This window comes from Mus caroli, chromosome 14, assembly GCF_900094665.2.
Source record: "Mus caroli chromosome 14, CAROLI_EIJ_v1.1, whole genome shotgun sequence".
NCBI lineage: Eukaryota > Metazoa > Chordata > Mammalia > Rodentia > Muridae > Mus > Mus caroli.
The window spans coordinates 54,281,014-54,301,837 of NC_034583.1; the positions used below are offsets into that span (position 1 = coordinate 54,281,014).

At 48.8% G+C, this 20,824-nt stretch overlaps 1 protein-coding gene across 3 annotated transcripts; it reads left to right on the forward strand.

Annotated features, from left to right (window-relative positions):
• The first annotated feature begins 323 nt into the window (after positions 1–323).
• On the forward strand, positions 324–20,534 carry Ctsb (cathepsin B). Of its 3 annotated transcripts, none has more exons than XM_021181402.2 (10): positions 324–428; positions 11,018–11,168; positions 11,666–11,751; positions 13,268–13,382; positions 14,080–14,198; positions 15,653–15,738; positions 15,971–16,114; positions 16,653–16,769; positions 19,106–19,234; positions 19,620–20,534. In XM_021181402.2, the coding sequence occupies exons 2-10, from the start codon at positions 11,043–11,045 to the stop codon at positions 19,715–19,717; spliced, it is 1,020 nt and encodes a 339-aa protein (XP_021037061.1). In that variant the 5' UTR covers positions 324–428; positions 11,018–11,042; the 3' UTR covers positions 19,718–20,534. The 3 variants fall into 3 exon arrangements, with proteins under 3 accessions (XP_021037061.1, XP_029324843.1, XP_021037062.1); XM_029468983.1 differs by lacking the exon at positions 324–428 and adding an exon at positions 751–833; XM_021181403.1 differs by lacking the exons at positions 324–428; positions 11,018–11,168; positions 11,666–11,751; positions 14,080–14,198 and having other exon boundaries at positions 13,309–13,382.
• The last annotated feature ends 290 nt before the right edge of the window (positions 20,535–20,824 follow it).

Here is a 20,824-nt window from a genome sequence, read left to right on the forward strand (position 1 = left end):
AAAAAAAAAAAAAACAAAAACAAAAACAGAATATAAAGCCAGGAGGCTCCACCAGACATTTCCAGGTCCCCGAGCCCGCGGGGCCTTCCCGAGGAATGCATGTCATGAAGATGTTGTGTCTTCCCAGTGCAGGGTACCTGCAGAGGTCCCTGGAGAGCATCTCTGTGCGAGATGGAGAGAGCAGACAAACCACCAGTTTCTTTTGGGTTAAACACAGCGGTGCGGTGCAAGGCCTAGGACACAGCTTGCGGAGTCCCGGGACGAAGGGGGAGGGGTCGGCAGGGGCGGGGGCGCGGCCAGGGATCACGTGACGAATCAGCCCCCAGCAGAGGGCGGAGCTGCGCGGGTACTTAGGAGTGCACGGGAGAGGCCAGGAGCGGCTCCGTTCGGCTTGGTGGCTGCAGGCCCTGGCTGTCGTGCTGCGCTCGGTGAGTTTGCCCGGGGCACAGTGGCTCCATGGCGGAAGTCACTTTGGCTGGGGTCGGGGGAGCGGGCTGAGCGGCGGTGGTGGAGACAGGCCCTTCACTTGCCCAGGGCGCAGGCGCGGTTCCTCCGCGGCCCTAGATGCTGCTCGCCGTGGCGGATCGCGGTCCTAGGCTCCCGCAGGCTAGCCCGGCAGAGCTCCAGCTTTCACGCTTTAGGGCCGAGCCTGGTGACCCTGCGGTGATCGCCTTCTTTCCAGTGGCCTTGGCGCACTTCAAGGGCGGAGGTGGAGACTTCGGGGAGCTCCGAGGGAGGAGCTTAAAGGGAAGGGTTCAGCCCTGGCCCTTCCAGCTCGCAGATTGCAAGTCTCAGGGGTGCTCAGGGCGAGTATCGACCTGCATCTAGTGCAGGTTTGTGGCTTATTCTAAAGAATCTGCCCCGGGAACTTTTCCACACATAAACCCACGCAGTGCCTGGCACCCTAAAAGACCTGTTCTATTGAGAACTGGAACCTGGTAGTGGGTGGTTGGGGTGGAACCTGCACGAAGAGTGAGAAACAGGAAGAGAAGCAGAGCTAAAGGATAGGGGCTCTCCCAGTACCTTTCTCTGGAGGGGGATGGCCAAGGTGATGGAGGAAAGGTACTTGTAGGACAGCCTCCTTCAGTCAGGACCCTGCTGGCCGGGAGAGATAGCATCCTCTGCTGGGCGTGCGGACCAAGAGATAGGTAAATTAGACTTGGTCCCCTAGGGCCCTAGAGTAAAGGACTAAAACCCACCCGCACCTCGCCTCCACCTGACCAGATCCCCTCACGTGTTTGGGAAGGGAGAGAAATTGTGGGATTGAAAGGGAAGTTTAACTCCTTTTAGCGTCTCGGGAAGACTGATCGCCAGGTGCTTCCTGTGACGGCCTGCTGTGGAGGTATGCTCTGCAGTCCCCGGATTCAGAAGGGTAGCATTTGCAAAATGTTGGTGAAGGTGTCATCTTTCCTCGAAGCCCCTCAGGGGACAATTGCTTCCCATAGGCCCTGGCCATGGTGACCTAAAACTCCAGAGTTCCCAGAGCCATACCAGAGCAAGGCAATCACGGCACTTGGAAGGCTGAGGCAGGAGAATCGCTGTGCATTGGAAACCAGCCTGGGCTATGTAATGGATTCCACGACAGTCGGACTACAGAGGGAAATGGTTTCATCTCCTAATCCCTCCTTCCTTCCTTCCTTCCTTCCTTTCAAAAAAAAAAAAAAAAGGCATGCTTGTGCGGTGGAGGAAAATGACCTCTGCTCCTTTAAAGCCTCGTGACCCAGGGTTGGGGTGGGCCGGGCCCATGCCTGTACTTCACCAGCCCAGGTGCCAGCAGAGATTTCCAGCATTCCCCTTGGCCTAAATGTTTTCAGACTAGTCAGGCAGTGGAGGGTTGGCTCTCTTAGCTCCAGGTTGAAACTGTTCCCTGGAAGTGCTGACTCAGCAGTTTAGGCTACGGCCCTTTTATGGTATGGGTAGAAACCTTTAGATATAGGAGTCTCGGGTCGGCCACTGACTTTTGATGTACTGATGTAAGGAAAATATTAGCTATGTGTGAGGTGGAACTCTATGCAATAGAACTTTTGAAAATCAAAAGGGAAACCAGGAACTTGAGTATGATTGATGTGAAGGGCCGTGGTGGGGCTGCTAGGTGAGGTGAGGTATACAAAGGTCTCTATTGTCTTTGCTAAGTTAACATATCCCTGCTCTGGCACTCTGCAGGAGCTGCCTAAGGAAGGGTGGGCGGAGGATCAATCTGGAGACCTTTTGTTGCTGTAATTTATTTTCCACCCAGCATTGAACATGGTGGAAGTTCTAGGGGTGGAGCTCTGCTGAAAGTTGTAAAGTAGTCGGTCTGTCGCAGTGATATCCAACCCAGAGCCTCGCGCATCCTAATCATGCTCTCTGCCACTCTATCATACCCAGCCAGCTTTAACCAGTCTCCTCCCTCCACTAGCCCTCAGTTTTTTGAGGCAGGTGTTACCCTGTAGGACAGTTTTGCCTCAACTTCCTGAATGCTAGGGTTACAAACAATAGCTAATGCTCCTGGGTTAGATCATTTTTTTTATTTTTTATTTTTTTGAGAATGGGTTTGTGTAGTAGTCTTGGCTAGCCTGGAACTAACTGGCTATGTAGACCAGGATGGCCAGGGCATGATGGGGTACACAAACTCAGAGAGAAATCTGCCTCTGCCTCCCCCGTGCTGGGATTAACTGGGATTAAAACCGTGGGCCACCTAGCAATCCTTTCAGTTTTAGCTTCAAGCCTGAACCCCCCCTTTCTGCAGACCTGAGGCCTTCCAGGCTCAGGTTTGGGGTAGAAGTGGGTGGCTCCTCTTTGGTGGGTCTTGCTTGCTTGGGGTCAGTTTGGCTCCAGGACTTGCTTTGTCTGTCACAAGGACTTTGGCAGCTGTTGCTTTCCTTATTCTTTCCTACTTCTGCACTTGAGGTACCACGTCTAAGTATTGGTTTATGTAACTTAGTTACAGTGTGTGTCTTGTTCACTCAGTTTATAAGATTTGTTGATATTGATACCTGTAGATTTAACAGTTATTTTAATTTGTTGGGGACAGGTGGCAGTGTGACAGGGGTTTCATGTATTCCAGCTAACTCACCACATAGGAGAGGATGGCTTTGAACTCCTGATCTTCCTGCCCACTTCCCAAGTGCTGAGATTACAGGTGTGCACCCTATCAGGCCCAGCGAGCTTAGTTTATTAGTCTTTTTCTCCATTTATTTGAGACAGGGCTATGTAAACCAGGCTGGCCTTGAGCTCACAGAGATTCACCTGCCTTTGCCTCCTGAGTGCTAGGATTGAAGGTGTGTGCCACCACCACCCATTTTTTTTTTTTTTTAAATGTTAGGGTTTAGTTTAGCAGGGTAGTAAACTAGTTAATCCCAGCACTCTGAGTTCAAGGCCAGCTTGGTTTGTCTAATGAATTCTAGGTTAGCCAGGGCTACATCGTGATCCTGTCTCAAAAACAAAACAAAACAAGAACCAAAAAACAAGTTTGAGTTTAGGTTATTGAGACAGGATCTCATATAGCCCAGGTTGGCTTCAAACTTGATATGTAGCCAAGGAGAACTTAAGATCTCTCCTGCCTGTGCCTTTTAAGTGCTGAGCTTAAAACATGCATACCACCACACATCTACAACTATTGGGTTCTTTAGGTCATAAACCTGGGTATCGAAGTTTAGGTGTAGTTGGATGTAGTTTCTAAATATTTTTGTGTGTATGTGTGTTTTGTGTGTACCAGGGGTATATGGGTGTCTTCCATAATCACTCTCTGCTTCGTGTGGCCAGGCCCCTTATACCCAGAGCTTATGCATTTGGATGGTCTGGCTAGCCAGCTTGCCGCAGGAATCTCTTTCTCTGACTCTCAAATCCTGGGATTCCCAATGCAGGCCACCAAGTCCTCTCAGCATTTCCCGACTAGGGATTCAGAACCCACTCCTCATGACTGCACAGCAGTGCCTTCCTCGCTGGGCCATCTCCTGCAAGCCCTACTTCCTCGTTTTTAAAATTCAGGAGGTTTGTGACATGGGGAGACTATGAGAAAGTAAGTCACCTGCAAGTCTGTGACTTGGTCACAGTCACTTAGGTAACTGTGATGGAATGTGACCTAGAATTTAATCTCCTGAAGGTGACTGATCCTCAGGTATGGCCATTCAGGGCCTACCCATGGTCTTGTCTCATGCCTCAGTTTCCCTCGCCTGTGAAATAGAAAGAATTCTTCTACAAGACTGGAGGGCTCTTTCCAGAACCAGTGTTTTATAAAAGCTGAGTGCTGGGAAGGACCTATGGTCTGTGATCTCAACTGTTAACCTGTTTTAATTGGGTTAGTACCTGGCCAAGATACCTGCTCTTCTTTCTCCAGCTGGCAGGGGGGAAGAGAATAAGGCTGATAAATGCCAAGTTAGTATCCCCAGAGCACCACAGAACTCTTAGATACTCTGCTCTCAGATCAGAGGTGGCTGCCCTCTAACCTCCTGACCCTCTGACCTGCTGATCTGGCCCAGGTGAGTGATGCTCACCCACAGGGGTCACATGTCCTTCCAACTTGCATAAGGCGCTGGCCAGCTTGTGCCAGTCAAAGGTATATAAAACCATATCAGAATTCAAGTAGCCTGGCACTCGTTCTCAGCATGATCCCTCTGGGTCTGGGGCTATGCTGTGTTTTGGTATCAAATAGTAGAATAGATACTCACATACAAGGCTTTATTACAAATAGTGTGATGGTCATAATTCTTTATACCACGTAGGATACCTGGGGAAGATAGGTTTTGAGGCACAGTCTTATATTTCAGCCTGGCCTCAAATTCAGTGTAGCCAGAGATGGCATTGAACTCTATCCTGCCTCTCCATGAGGTGTGTTATAGCATATACCGCTTACTGTGTCTGGTTTAATGTGATGGTGGGGACTGAACCCAGGATGCTAGGCAGGCGTGCCATCTGACGTATATCCTTGGTCTCAAACTGGGATACTTTTTAAGACAAAGATAATTACTCAGGGATAATAAATGTTGACTGCTGTGCACATAGAGAACTATATAGTCAGTTAGCAGTGACCGGAGGTTGTACCTGGTGGCTCTGCCTGCTGGTGGTTGTCCCAAGCCTGGTATAGGGAGGCACTTTCCCAAAGAGTAGCTCTGCTTATCATTTCTATGAGCCTGGAGAGGGCCCTAAGAAAGGAGAAGAAGGTACCCAGTTCACAAACAAAATGTTTCTGTTGTCTGCCTTGTCCTCTGGCTGACCAGCCTGGAGCTTAATTTAGCCTGCAATCGAATTAGGAAGCAAGCAGAGAAGCATAAAGCACTAATCTCATTTTACATCTCAAGGTCTTTAAAAGCCTTGTACTCTTATATATTTTAGGAGCAGACTTTGGGACTATACCACCCCCTGCATCTAGGAACCATCCCTGCAGGTCTTAGTCAAATTGTCTTGATCTCTACAAACAATTAAATGTGCTTCCTCTTAACTGAGGGCCTATCCTAGTTAGGGTTACTGTTGCTATGGTGAAACACGGTGACCAAAAAAGCAAGTTAGGGGCAGAAGAGTTTATTTGGATTATACTTCTACAATATAGCTCATCATTGAAAGAAGTCAGGAAGGGAACTCAAACAGGGCAGGATCCTGAAGGAATGAACTGATGCAGAGGTGATGGGGTGCTCAGCCTGTTTTCTTATAGAACCCAGGACCACCAACCCAAGGGGCCCCGTGCATAATGGGCTGGGCCCTCCCCCATTAATCACTAGTTAAGAAAATGCCATATAGGCCTGCCCGCAGTCTGATCTTATGGAGGCATTTTTCTCAATTGAGCAGGTCAGTGCCCTGCCCTTGAATTGCATCTCTAGCTTCTCCAGATGTGCCGTGGGTAGACAAGTGGTAGTACCTGTGGGCAGCCCCAAGCTGTTTGTTCTTTAGAATCACCATGAATCAATCACACAGTTTTTTACTAGGAACAAGGATGTACAATTTGGAAACCCACATCTGGGCTATGATTCAGACTTGGCAAAAGTGGGAGTCTCTGGCCTCCTTCAGGTCTGCTCTGCACACCTTTGAGATTAGCGTGTCTGCTTCCACTATAGCTGCCCCCAACGCTGGGGGCAACTGGGCAAACCAGTCCAAAGGAAATGCAGTTCCCACTGTCCTGTCCTGTCCTGTGGGTGGACTGAAGTGGGTAATGCTTGAGGAACAGGTGCCCGTAATGACAGGCAGAGCCTAGACAAGTTTGTTTTTATGGGAGAGACGCTCATAAAGTGTAACATCAAGGCCCCAGCCAGGCTCCCCATCCTCTTCCCACCTCCCTAGGGTAGAGTCCCTCAGCACATCTGTGATGGACGGCCACAGTCGTGGCTGCACAGTTAGATATGTGAGAGATCAGCCCCACGTACCGCAGTCAGGGAGAGATGGATGAAGACTGCTATGTATATGTGTGTGCGCGTGCGCACACTTATCCTGTGCCAGGACATGGCAGGTGGCCTGTGGCACTGTTCAGGCTACACATTCTGTCTCCTTAGAGCATTTAGAATGTAGACTTAGACTCTGTCTGAGACTGTGTGACTACTCAAGAAAGCTTTCTTTGGTCAGGTTTGTGGCCCCCCCCCCCCCCCGCCCCGCCCGCCCCCCCATGTTTGGTGTGTCACTACATTATGCTACATTATGCTGCCTTCACCCTGGCCTCAGCTTCCCCTTGGATGTTTGTGCCATTTTCTTCTAGAGTCCCAGGAGTGTGTTTGCCTGAGGAAGGACATCCAGCTAGTTTGGGAAATGGTTCTGCTGTTGAGGGGATCGCCAGTCCACTCACTGGCCATTCTGTTCATGTGACAGTGACAGTAATAGCAGGACTCTGAGACACTGATTGCTACAAAGGTTTGAAAAGGAAGAGGGTAGGGGAGCCCAGGACCAGCTGACTTGAGCTAGAAATAAATGGTGCCCGCAACAACCGCCCTCTACTTGTACACCTGGAAGAGGAGGCTGGTTGGCTCTGGGTGTACTTGTGTGTTCCAGCCCCCCCCCCTCTTTTGTGAAATAAAGACTTTCTGTTAACTAAAGTGAAAATCACAGAATTGGGAAATACAAGGAAGTGCTTATTAAACTAGGGGAAGTGAAAGCCCTTGGCTATTTAAGGCAAAGGGATGGAACTCGTGACAGGTTGACAAGTTTATGGACAGCTTAGCTTGTCATTGTCACTATTGGCTGTGTCACTAAAGTGCTTGTGTGTGTGATGTCTGAGAAGACTGGCTACTGGTGTCCGAGGTAGAGACAGCAGGCTTCATACACCCCGGATTCAGGACTCAAGCCTTTTGACAAGGCTTGTGGATTTTACTGAGGGTGGAAGCCAAGTGGAGGCTTTGAGAGTGGGTTTGGATCAAACTGGAGTTAGCCATCACAAGCTGAAAGGCAGGAGTTTAGGGGGAAGAGGGGATGAGCCTTCTCTAGCTAGCAGCAGTTTCTTTCTGTGTCCACTGATGCAGGGTTTCCCTACCCTCTTCTGCTCCTCACGTCACCTGGAAACCTGGTGCTCATTACCGCCTCAGAAGTGCAGGATCTGAGCCTCAGAGAAGGGCAGTGACCATGGGTGACAGGGGCAAACCAAGATCTGGATGTTGGTATCCAGTCTCCAGTAGAGCCTGGCCTCATGCAGCCACGGTGGCTGGTGGCCAAGTGAATCCCATTTGGATTCTACCCCTCATCCCAACCTCTTAAGGAGGAGTGGGGAATCTAGGTATTTAGGGGTGAAGTCTTCCCCCAACCCCAGCGTTCATCTTGGTATGAGTGGGGTTAGACATTGGGTCAGGGGTAGGCTGCAGAACCAATGGAGACCCAGCTTCTCCTGTGTCCTGCAGCGGCAGTGGCCAGGATCTGTAGGCTACAGAACCTGGGAACTCTTGTGGCGATGGCCGTGGGAGTGCATGTGCTCTTTGCCATGGCAGAAACCAAAGACATCTTGTTTAAAATTTAAAATTTGTTTAACTTGTTTAAAATTTCAAGTTTCCATGGAAACGAACCTTTCTACCCAGCTTATATTTAACTGCTCAGCAGATGCCATGTCCCAATGGGGCATCTCAGGACACTTATTCTCTAACATATAGTATGTTGTGAACCCAAGGGTGTTAGTCCTTCAACATAGGAGATCCTAAGAGATTTATCAGCCCCTTCCTTCATCTAGATGCCCACCCTAGGGAGTGGATAATCCACGGTTTCTGCATCAGTGTCTTGGTGGAATCAGTTTCTGGACATAGGAAATGGCTTAGCTGAACAAGAGTTTGTACAAGGATCTGAGTTTGATTCCCAGAACCCATGGGAAAAAGCCAGGCATGTTGGTGCACACTTTTGTAGTTCCAGCACTGGGGAAGCAGAGGCAGGCTCACTGGGTAGCCAGCCCTGACTGTTTGGTAAGGTCCAGGCCTTGTTTGGAAATAAGCTGGGTTACACCTGAGCCACACCACCCGTGGTTGTCCTGGTCTCCAGAGGTACACGCATATATTGTACTAGCAGACACACACACAAAGGATAAGACCCAGTACAAGGCACAGAGTACTGCTAAAAAGAAGAAAGGAGACACAATTACCAAACTGTATGATTGGAGGCCATGTGATGGCTGACACATGGTCATGTGACCATGAGTCACTGGAAACGCAGCAGTAAGTGTGCTGGATAGGAACCCCTGGGAAGAGGAAGCTTTACTGGTGGCAGGAGATAGATGGCGGGTAGCCCATTCAAGGGCCATTTTCAAAGGTCTTGTTCTGCGTGACTGTGATTCTTGGTCACACAGTGGGTTCTTTGGTAGGTGTGCTGGGGTGCACTCACAGTTACAGCCTTCAAAAGGCAGAAACCTGAAAGTCACTGTCAGTTCAAGGTTGGCTTGGTCTATGCAGCAAGTTCCAGGCCAGTTGGGGCTATACTCAAGGCCCAGTCTTAGAGCAATGGGGCGAGGAGAGGAGAGAGAATACTTTGAAATACAAGAACATGTATATTTGAAGGTTTACATAGTCTAGGCGTGGCCGCCCATTTCCCACTGTTAATGTATTACAAGTCACTGTATCCATTTTTCCCATTGTGGTCTTCCTGTGTTTCTGATGTGAGAGTGTGTGGTGCTGGGGTGGCAACCAGAGTCTCAGGTATGCCAAGCCCACGATTTCAGATGCATTTCAGCCCCAAGTGCTCTGCTCTCCAAGTCTTGTGTTATAGAAGACACAGCACCTTTAATGGGAGCTCTGACTTTGTTTTTTCCCCATATACCTGGGTCACTGTAAGAGTCAGTTTTCTCCTTTATCAAGCAGAGGATCAAACTTGGGTGATTTGGCTCGGCAGCCAGCACCTTTACCTGCAGAGCCATCTCGCTGGCAGAGACTTAATTTTAATGTGATGCCTAAAGGGTTATGTTTTATGCCAGCTTTAGGCTTTTCTAGGGAGTTTTTACTTGTTTCATTCTGTGTATCACAGTATAGCCAAGGCTAGCCATGGACCCATGCTCCCCAGGCTTCATCCTCCTGAGCCCTAAGGTTACAAGCATGCTCCACAGGCAGCCCAGACTTGAATGTTTCTCAGGTCTGTCTGCCTTCTGTGTAGTACTTTTGTTTGGGGGAGCCAGGTGTACAGAGTTAGCCCCTCCTTGTTTTCCCAGGACAGGCAACCAGCTGTGTAAGCACAACTGGAGGAGTGTGTCACTTCCTCTTTCCCTAGCCCACACACACTCTTCTCACACCCAAGTGAGTTTTGAGTGGCCTGACTTTTTTTTAAATAGAACTTTTCTGAGCCACTGTCACCAGGCATTTTATAATATATTGTGGGATTGTTCCGGAAGGTAGCCTCCTTTGGATCTTCTCCAGAATATTCTTTCTGTCCATACACATTTGTTCTTACAGAGGAGTTGTTGTTCAGACTCCCTCCCGTGCACCCACCACATACACCAGACTATTGCTCTGACTCTTTGAGGATACAGCTCTGCTGCTTGAACTTAATCAAGAATTTTTAGTTTTCTTTCAATACAATTTCCTGACTGTGATCCAGCACCCAGGAAGCAGTCAGGAGGAGTAAGTCTGTGTTCTGGTGTCCTTTTGACCTTTGATGGGCGGATGTAGCACATTCACTCTGTAAGCCCTGGAGTCAGGGCAGGGTCCCAGCCTACCCACACCTACTGTTGCTCCCACCAGACTCAAACCACGTGTCAGCATCCAGGAAAGGCCTGCTCTTTATTAGCTACTTGCCCAAGAGGGTGACTCACAGGTTGAGCTGGAAATGACTGGTCTCCTGATTCTTGAGTCAGTTCACAAGGTCTAAGGGCTAAGGTATTGATGTCATAGTTTTCCTTCTCTGGAGCTGGAAGCAAAGCCCTTGAGCGACAGGAAAAACCAGAGGGGCTTCTGGGAGCCTGGTGTCCCTGGCACAGCTGGTGTGGTTCCTTAGTTACCAGCAACTGACACTACCCCAGGTGGAGAGATGGCTTAAGCCTGAAGTGAAAGAGGCAACTCCTAGAGCTTGGCCTCCAACCTGCACACAGTCACACATACAGACGAACAGAAGGAATTTAACATGGCCCTTTACATGTCTTTAAGTGAGGGGCTTGTAAACCCTGCTGGTTTTTTCGTTTTCTTATGGATTAACTCTCCTTAATCAGGACTCACACTGTTTGATGGTTTGGGGTATTTTTTGTTTTGTTTTGTTTTTTAAATTTAATGACTTTTATTTTTTTACTTATTCACTTTACATCTGGCTCACTGTTCCCCCCGCCCCCACACATACATACAATCTTGTTTTGTTTTGTTTTGTTGATGCAGGCTGTAGCTACATGGCCCAGGCTGAACTCTGTCTTAATACTTAGAATTCCCAGTACAGGGTTTATATCACATCCAGCTTAACGTTAACTCTTCTTCTAGAACGCTGGAGAGAATCTCTTAAACTTAGTTCATCAGTTTAAGAATAATCAGGAGGGGACATACATGTATTGTTGTGTGTGATATCTGCTCCCATCCAACCAGGCTTCACAGTGAGGCCAGAAAGGCTGCAAGAGGCCTGAGTCACCCCCGTGGGTGGAAATCGTTTTGATGTTTGTTGCCTGTGTCCTTTCTAGGTGAGTGCAGGATCCAGCGTCCAGGATGTGGTGGTCCTTGATCCTTCTCTCTTGCCTGCTGGCCCTGACCAGTGCCCATGACAAGCCTTCCTTCCACCCGTTGTCGGATGACCTGATTAACTATATCAACAAACAGAATACAACATGGCAGGTAGGCCGTGCTGCTTTTTCCGGTCTGTCTGTGTGTCTGTCTTTGCAGGTCCCTTGTGCACACTGCCTCTGAGGTGACCAACGGGCTGTAGGGCATTCTTTCCTACAAGTTGAAGCTCATAGACCACACCATGGATTGCTCTCCAGTCTCCATGTTGTGGGCATGGGAGTGCACACACATGTGAATCCTTGTACATGGAGGCATATGGGGGGATAAGTGAGCTTTGGAGCGAGGTGGACCCTGGGAAAACTCCTATGGGAGATGAGGAAGTCTGAACTACTTCCTGCTGTCATTTCCTCCAGATTTGGGGCAGGTATCCTGCTAACAACTGAAAGCAGATTAGAGAAGACACTGTGGTCTGAGAGCTGAGCTCTGACCCTGAATCCCTCTGCCTGCTCCCTTGCTCCCTGAATTGGACAGGACCCCTGATCCACTCATCCCATCATGGGAAACCCTGTGGTAGGTAGGGTGACTGTCCTGGTGTGACTCTCTTTCAGGCTGGACGCAACTTCTACAATGTTGACACAAGCTATCTGAAGAAGCTGTGTGGCACTGTCCTGGGTGGACCCAAGCTGCCGGGAAGGTGAGTGACACAGCCTGGAGTGGACACTGCCCCCACATACTGGCTTGTGAACAGTGGGGCTAGTGTTGGGGTGTAGGGAGAGGTAGAAGAAGCCCTCTCTGAATTCCCTAGGTGTGTCCTTCAGAGGCTCAAATGCTGGATTTACTACAAGGTGGATTTGCTCTAGATTGTCTCTGAGGTGTCCCATCCTATGTGAGGCCCCAGACTTGGCACTTGAGGCATGGCTACACTCAGCTGTGAATAATTCAAGGAGAATCCATAGAAGTTATTTTTCTGGAAAACTGCCTTGGACATTTTTATGCAGAAGTTGTTCTTAACAAGGATTAAGGATGACCATCCGAAGATGGTGATAATGTTGTCTAATCAAATCAGGCAAGGCATAGTTTAATAATTTAGAAATTCCAAGTAAGAAAGGTGAGAGAAGATTGCTTTAGAATCAGGGCAGAATCCACATGGGAGCAATGGCCCATACTGCAGGTCTTTTCTTGGCTCCCCCTTCTGGTAATAACCACACAGATACACGGTGCCCTGAGGGGGTTTCCTGTGGCCTTGAACTCATGATCTTCCTGCCAGACATGTTCCTCTGCATCCAACCCCCATACCACTCCTGGACATCAAACTGAGAACTCCCACGTGCTTGATGGGTGCTCAGCTGTTGTTACTTCTGCAGATCTAATGAGGGAATTTGAATGTTCCCTGTAGACAGCTGTAACACCTAGGGTAGGCACATTGACCCGAGTGCATTGCAGGAATGTACTAGGAAAACAAAATAAATCCCAGGGCTGGAGAGATGGCTTAGTAGTTAAGACACATGTTGCTCTTGCAGAGGATCCGGGTTCAATTCCTAGCACCTATCCAGTGGCTCAAACACATCCATAGCTCCAGTTCCAGGGGATCTAATAATACCTTCTGACCTCCGAGGGCACCAGGCACTCGTATCATGCAGAGACATACATGCAGACAAACATAAAACCCCAAACCCACTCGTACACTAAGTAAATAAATCTAAAAGAGAAGGCTGAGTCAGATGCTTTCCTTCATACCCACTATACCAACCGAAAAACAAGCCTGAAGAATTATTATTTAGTTTGAAGGAGACGCAATGAGATGTGCTTATAATTCTGACATTCACTAAGGAGTTGGTCAAGGTAGGATGAAGAATTCCAAGCTAGCTTGGGCTACATAGCCAGACCCTATCTTGAAAGGAAGGAAGGAAGGAGTTAACAACAACAACAAAACCTTGAAGTACCAGGACAGATATCTGTGATCGGGGCAAAAAAACCATATCTGTACCCCACACGGGTCAGACAGATGAAAAATGCCCATTAAATGAGCATAGAGCCAGTGCACACGATGCTGAGTCACTCTGAACAGTGAAAAGTGGTAAAGGACACTGTCTGTGTCTCACCACTTCTCTGGGAGATACAGCCCAGGCTGGGAACAGCCACACTCTACTGAGTCTTTCAGGGGCAGGGAGCGAATTGTTGTAGTTTGTGACCGTCCTCCTTTTGCCTAGGGTTGCGTTCGGTGAGGACATAGATCTACCTGAAACCTTTGATGCACGGGAACAATGGTCCAACTGCCCGACCATTGGACAGATTAGAGACCAGGGCTCCTGCGGCTCTTGTTGGGTAAGACCCTGCTGGTGGGGAGGGGTCCTGGAAGAGACTGGTTGAGGTGTGATTGGCATATCTAGGGAGGGACCAGCTGTGACAGGGCAAGTGAGGAGGGGTTTGCAGTCCGTTTCTTCCCATCACTGTGGTTTGTGGTCCTCATGGTCGGAAATTACAGCAGGGATGGAGTGGATGATGGGCGTGAGGTGGGTCTTGTATATTTAGGTGTGTGTGCACAGGCTGTGAAGCTACTTGCCCTCAGTAAACAAGGCGGCTCTGATCCAGCAGAGCTTCATGAGTGTCCTGTGTCTGTCAGCAGCCTGATTTCTGAATTGGGGCGAAACACACACAACAGAAAACGGAACCCTCTTCACGAAGCATATAGTTGAGTGCATTAAATGTGTTCCCAGTGTTGAGTGGTCATCTCTGTGGATCCATAGTCCTTACATTTCCCCAAATGAACCAGTTCAGTTATATTGACTTCTTTGTGGCCCTCCTGCACCCATGAGGGCTCACATTTGCCATCTGCCTTGGAATTTGCTCTGTGTGAGCCAAGTCTTCAGGCAGAAGGCCTGAATTTGCCTCTTTAATCCTAAGTGTGAGCCCAGGAGACTCTCCTGACATTGAAAGGGTCTAACCACTTAGAAGGTTGAAGGCCCTCCCTGCTTCAGGCAAGACGGGCTTCTTTACCAGGCAGGACTTAATATTACCACAGGCATTTGGGGCAGTGGAAGCCATTTCTGACCGAATCTGCATTCACACCAATGGCCGAGTCAACGTGGAGGTGTCTGCTGAGGACCTGCTCACTTGCTGTGGTATCCAGTGTGGGGACGGGTGAGTGTTGGGCACCTATTCCCGGAGACCCTAACCCCTTCCTCCTCTGTGCCAAGTAACTCGGGGGGTCCTCGGGGAGGGGAAAGCCATTTTCATGGCTGAAACAGAGGGAGACTTGAGGGTCTGCAGGCAGACTCGGTTGTAGCTGCTGCTGTTGAGCGTCTCGGAGCCAGTCTTGCCTCAGCTCGGTGGGCACAGAGCCCTGGCAGAAAGAACGTCGTCTCCAAAAGTTGTGCTTGCTTTCTGTCCCCTGTTTGACTTTCATCCCTACTTGTCCCTCATCATCCCTCACTGCCAAGCCCCAGCTCAGGGAAACACACTGGTCTGGTCTATAAGGATGGAGGGTGGGCTTACTGTTCCAGAAGCTCAGTTCGTAACTCAGGTGCTCACCAGTGTTGTTTGGCCCTTATTCTATAACGGGTGCAGGTGAGCGAGTTCCAAAACGTGTGTGTCTAGGCCTCACACCGGTAGCCTAGGAGCAGCAGGAGGGAGAGAGAAAGGGCAATGCCCATCTCTTGCCAGGCTGAGCCTCATACATCTCCATTCTGCCTAATGCTTTGGAGCCGCAAGGGACACCACACCTTGTTTTGCAAGGAGTTCTCCTAAGTACAACCCCCAACCCGCGTGGATGCCCTGAACCAGGGGCATAGTCACTGTGGCTGTGGTTTTTAAGAGTCCAACAGGTGGCAGTGAAGGCAACTTGCATTTTCCTGCCTGTGTGATTTAAGACACAGAACATGACATGTCTGAACTGCTAGCATTACTGAGCTTACAGTTGGCCGTCAAGGATTCTTTGAACCCATGCTGCATGGGTTCCATAACCAAGATGGCCCTCGATTGAGTAGAGAGAGTAGTATACAGCATGGATACTTTAGACAGAGATGCTTATGTTCTGTACTGAATGGACCAAGGGAGTGTGTGTTAATTCTGGAATTTTTCCTCTTAATGTGTTTGGACCTTAGTTGATGGTATAACTAAAACCTTGGCAATCAAACTAGCCTGAGCCTGGGGTTGCGTGCCTTTAGTCCGAGCACTTAGGAGGCAGAACAGGAGGATCTTAGTTTGATCTACATAACAAGTTCTAGAGAGAACCTGCCTTGGAAAAAAAAAAAGAAAGAAAGATAACCATAAGGGGGGTGGCTACTGTACCCCAGAGAATTGTGCAGTTGAGAACCATCGCTCCAGAAAGAGGGGAATGTTGAAATTAGCTCAGGTTGTTGTGGACATGAAAAAAAAAAAAAGAGAGAGAGTCCTTGTGGCCAGAGATGGAGCTTGGTTGAGTCCCTGGTGGGGCGCCAGTGGAGAGAGGATGAATTGGGATGTTGGACTGTGGGAGGATTCTTGTGAGGACAGTGTATTCCCAGGGGGACCTTGGCATTTGTACCATGTAGTGATGCGTTCTGAGGACAGCTGGGACTTACTGTATCTTGCCATTGACAAAAGCTCTTTTTCAGCTGTAATGGTGGCTATCCCTCTGGAGCATGGAGCTTCTGGACGAAAAAAGGCCTGGTTTCAGGTGGAGTCTACAATTCTCATGTAGGTGAGTGTGTTTGCCCACAACTCCTGTCTCTCAGATGCATTTCATAGGCAAGTGTCAGTGGCTTCCTTTTCTATGGTAAGGGGAAGGTCAAGGATAGAGGGCCAGCTGATGGCTAGTTAGCCAGGCCATTCTCAGTATAGAAGCTGCCCCACAGGATGTAGACATGGTCTAATCTGGGGGCCTCGAAGTGGGGGTTGCAGGCTGACATTATCTTGTCCCCTCCATCTGTCAGGCTGCTTACCATACACCATCCCTCCCTGCGAGCACCATGTCAATGGCTCCCGTCCCCCGTGCACTGGAGAAGGAGATACTCCCAGGTGCAACAAGAGCTGTGAAGCTGGCTACTCCCCATCCTACAAAGAGGATAAGCACTTTGGTAAGCTGGGGCCTGGGCTGGGGCCTGGTAAAGGAGGAAGAAGCCAAAGACATTGAGTGTTAGAGTCCAGAGATGGGCGGTGGTACACACCTTTAATCCTAACAACTGGTGGGCATAGGCAGGCGGCTTTCTGAGTTCAATGCCAGATTGGTCTACAGAGAGATCCAAGACAGCCAGGGCTACACTAAAACAAACAAACAAACGCAACAACAACAACAACAACAAAAAACCAGGAGCAGTAAGAAGGAGGGAAGCTGAGGTAATTTATAACCTGTCTCTGAACAGAGATACACACTGCATACTTTGTTTGGTCCACGCTCTGTCTTGTCAGAATCCATTTGAGCTCCAAGGGACCAGGCAGATGGTTGTTTTGCAAGGGGTTAGAACCTGGTTTTAGACCTTGGGGTCCTCTTAGCCTCTTCTAGGACTGTCTAGCTCTACTTAACCTCTTACCTAGGAAGCCTTCCTTGACCTCTTCTGGAGGCCTGGAAGGGCCGGAGGCACTTTCTCACCCTGACCAGCTTTGTTTCTTTTGCAGGGTACACTTCCTACAGTGTGTCTAACAGTGTGAAGGAGATCATGGCAGAAATCTACAAAAATGGCCCAGTGGAGGGTGCCTTCACTGTGTTTGCTGACTTCTTGACTTACAAATCAGGTACCAGTCGGCTCCAACAGAGCCAGGGTTGGAAGGAAGTCAGAGCTCACGGGGTCAGGGTCTACATAAGCCAGCAGGTCTCACAGTGAGAAAGGTGGGAGCTTTGGGAGGGGCCTGGGGATTCAACCTCCCTTCTGCTCTCTTCTCTGAGCAGCTGGTGGTGGTGCTGCTCACCTGCTGTGCTCTGTCTCCACAGAGCCTCTCTGTCTTTCCAACCTTGCCAGCCTGGCTCTGTTCCATACTCTGCTGTGCTTCTTCCTTCTACAGCAACCACTCCTGCCTTTGTCTCTCATCCACATTTGACAGTGGTCGTTTCTCTTTGCAAAGGCCTAGGTCACCTTAGCTGTCCACATAGCTGGGATGACAACTCAGAATCAGGGTTCTCTAGAGCAGTGGCATTCAACCTGCCGGTCTTAACCCCTTTGAGTCAGTTTGTCACAATGAAAATACATCCTGTATACCAAATGTTTACATTACTGTTCATAACAGTAGCAAAATTACAGTTATGAAGTAGAAACAAAAGTAATTTTATAGTTGGGGTCACTGCAACATAAGGAACGGTTAAGTATTGCAGCATTAGGAAGGCTGAAAGCCACTGCTCTAGAGGAACAACATAAATAATGAGTCTGTTTGGATGGATCTGTCTGTCTATCTGTCTGTCTGTCTATATGTATCTATCCTTTTATCTGGAGGGGATTTATTACAGTGGCTTACAGGCTTTGGTCCAGTTAGCCCAACAATGACTGTCTCCTAACAGAAGGCCCAAAAAATCCAGTAGTTCAGTGCACAAGGCTAGCTGTTGCAGCTGGTCTTCAGCATACGCTGGAGTCTCAAGAAGTAGGCTCTAATGCCAGTGAAGGAATAACTTGCAAGAACAAGCTAGCAAACAGTTTCTTTCTTTTGAGTCCAGTAGACAAATGTGGCCCAGATTAAAGCTGGGTCTCCTCACCTGCAAAGACCAGAATTAAAGGTGGATCTTCTCACCTCAGAGATCCAGATTAGAAGTGGGTCTTCCTACTTCAAATGATTTAATTAAGAAAACAGTTCCTCACAGGAATGCTCAGTCATTTGGGTTTTAGTTAATTCCAGATGTAGTCAAGTTGACAACCAAGGACAGCCATCACAGCACCTGTACCTAAGCAAGTAGAAAGCCTGGTTGACCAGATCTCTGAACACCTAAGCTTCCATCAGCTGGCAGTGGCCTGCGCCCTTACCTTATTACCCCTCCAGTGAACCCCAGAGCAGGAACTCTGAAAGCTATCTAAAGCTTCACAGACGAACCCAGACATGGAATCTCAGGGTGTAAAACAAATAATTGGCCTTTGGGTTTTAAGTTTGCTTCATAACGTAAAAGTTTATCAGAACCTTTATTTTCAAGCCAACCAAATAATATTTTTGTAGGATCCCGCTTTTTAAAATTTGCATTCTTAAGTGTATTGGGCTTCCAAAAATATTTTTGGAAGTGCTAGGAATGAAAAAGTATATACACACACATTTAAGTCAGATATAGTGACACCCATATGTAATCCCAGCATTCAGGAAGCAGAGGCAGAATTTTGAGGTTTGAGGCCAACTTGGGCTTTTTAGACCATATCTCAAACACTTACACACACACACACACACACACCCCTCCATACATGTATATATGCATGCATACATATATACATACATACATACAATCTCCGTAATCTCCTAATACCATGGATACCCCTTGTCATAGATACTGTTCTATTGCTGTGAAGAGGCACTCCTTTTCTTATTCACTGTTCTGATGCTCTGAAGAGACCCAGAACCAAGGAACTCTTAAAAAAGAAAGCATTTAATATGGGCTTGCTTACATCTTCAGAGGGTTAGTCCACTATCATCATGGCAGGGAGTGTAGCTCCCCAGACATGCTGTAGCTGAGAACTACACCTTGGTGTACAGGTGTGTGCATGTATGAGGGCCAAGAGGTACCACAGAGACAAATAGAGGAACCCCACGCCCGCAGTGACACACCGGGCAACTTTCCCCCCTCATCCTTCTGCCACTTCTAGCCCTCCGTATGGTGCCATTCCCTGGTAACAAATCCTTCAAACATCAGCCTGTGGGAGCCACTCTTATTCAAACCACACACCGAAGCTCCCTGATAAAGACTGTGGGTGCTGGAGACCCAACCCAGGACCTTGTCATGCTAGCAAGTGCTCATCTTGAGGCCCTCCTCCAGCTTTCTAGAGATTTCTGTGTAGACCAGTTGGTTCCTGTCTGCCTATTCTGACTGGGTGGCTAGCTGTCTTGGGAATCTGTGAGCAGGCAGTGACCCTGTGTTCAGTCATAACTGCCTTTTCCTTCTTCAGGAGTATACAAGCATGAAGCCGGTGATATGATGGGTGGCCACGCCATCCGCATCCTGGGCTGGGGAGTAGAGAATGGAGTTCCCTACTGGCTGGCAGCCAACTCTTGGAACCTTGACTGGGGTGATAATGGTGAGTGGCAGTCCCCCTCCTCAGACTACATAAGCAGCCAGAGCATCATAGCCCCTTTGCTCCTCTGTGGCCCGAGGTGTGGACTTGACTACCTAAATGTATATAGATCCTTTGGTCTAGAACCATCTGTGAGCCCCAGAGCTCCACATGGTTTTGTAGACAGTTCCCATCGCATAAGCAGCATGTGACGAGAACTGATAGTTTCAGATGATGCTGGGTGTCAGGTAGCTCACCCTGGCTCCTGTGGCCCCAGCACTTAGGATGCTGAGGCTAAGGGCGGAGTGTGTGGCCAGCCTGGGTTAGAGTGGGGCATCCTCTGAACATAGTAAGGGTTAGGCCAAGCTCAGAGCATACTTTGAAAGCACCTACTTTTTCTCCATCCCAGGCTTCTTTAAAATCCTCAGAGGAGAGAACCACTGTGGCATTGAATCAGAAATTGTGGCTGGAATCCCACGCACTGACCAGTACTGGGGAAGATTCTAATCTGCTTTGACTTCATTGTCCAGTCCTTAGGGGCTTTTTCCAAAATGTAGCGACCCTGGCAGGGAATGAAGTAGACAGGAGAGTCTTTGATTCTTTGAGTTCACCTAACATGCATGAAGCTTTCGGCAAGATTTGGACAACTGGACCAGAGCTGCCTGCCATCAGAGCTACCTTCCAAGCACTGTCCTTACCTGGCCTCCTCCTAGCCCATCCCACAACAGTGATCACAACCTGCATCCTAGCTTCTCCCTAGACTAGTGCGGTTTGTAGTGCCTGCTGTTGTGGCTCTGCCTGCCATCCCTCCCACCCCCATCACCATCCCAGCATCTGAGGACCCAAGGGCTTTGACTGCAGGATTTCCAAAAGAATGAACACTTCACAAGAGGACAAATGCCACCTCTCAGCTGCATCTTGAAGCTGGTCACTTCTGGGTCTGTGGCAGGCATTCATCAGTGGCCCAGTGCAGTTCTCTGGAGAAAGCTACCTTTTCCCAAGGCATCTGCATCCATCAACATTGGTAATGTGGCCAGCTCTCTTTGGTCCTGTCCTCAGCTGATGCTTTTCCAATAGGATTTTTATGCTTTGTGTACCTCAACTGAGTATGAAGAGCTGTACTGGTTTTATAGATCACCCCCAGTTGTATGGCTTAAAACATGGTCACGGTTTGCTGGGTGACCGACAGATAGCCACAATGAAACTAGTCTGGGAAAAACCTGCTTTTTGTTGTAGTTACCACTTAACCCTGTAGTTTGACAAGGAATGACTGTGCCAATAAACCAATTCTCCCTCTGCTTGACATTGGCAGGGTGAACGGTTCTGTGCTGCAGTTTCAAGGCTTTTGTCTCTCCCCCTGGTTTCCTGTCACCCTCAGAAATGGTTCTCAAAACCATACCTGTAATTGCTCACATCTCTAAGCACTTCCTCCTGCTTAGAGATAAGGGAGCTACACTTATTAACCAAGGCAGGCACTCACATACATGTGACCCGGACGGCCATCTTCTTAGAGGTCATTTCCCTGGAGTGGGGGCCAAAGCGTGCGCACCATGTTTAAGTTTTCTGGGTCACTGGATTTCATGGATTTTACAAAAATCATAGTGAAGTACAGTT

What these genes read in the sequence shown, in the direction of transcription:
- Ctsb (XM_021181402.2), top strand. Translation starts at nt 11,043, where the DNA reads ATGTGGTGGTCCTTGATCCTTCTCTCTTGCCTGCTGGCCCTGACCAGT. An exon ending in GCTCCTGCGGCTCTTGTTGG is followed by an intron (nt 13,383 to 14,079) that starts GTAAGACCCTGC and finishes ATATTACCACAG; the next exon opens with GCATTTGGGGCAGTGGAAGC. An exon ending in CTTCTTGACTTACAAATCAG is followed by an intron (nt 16,770 to 19,105) that starts GTACCAGTCGGC and finishes TTCCTTCTTCAG; the next exon opens with GAGTATACAAGCATGAAGCC.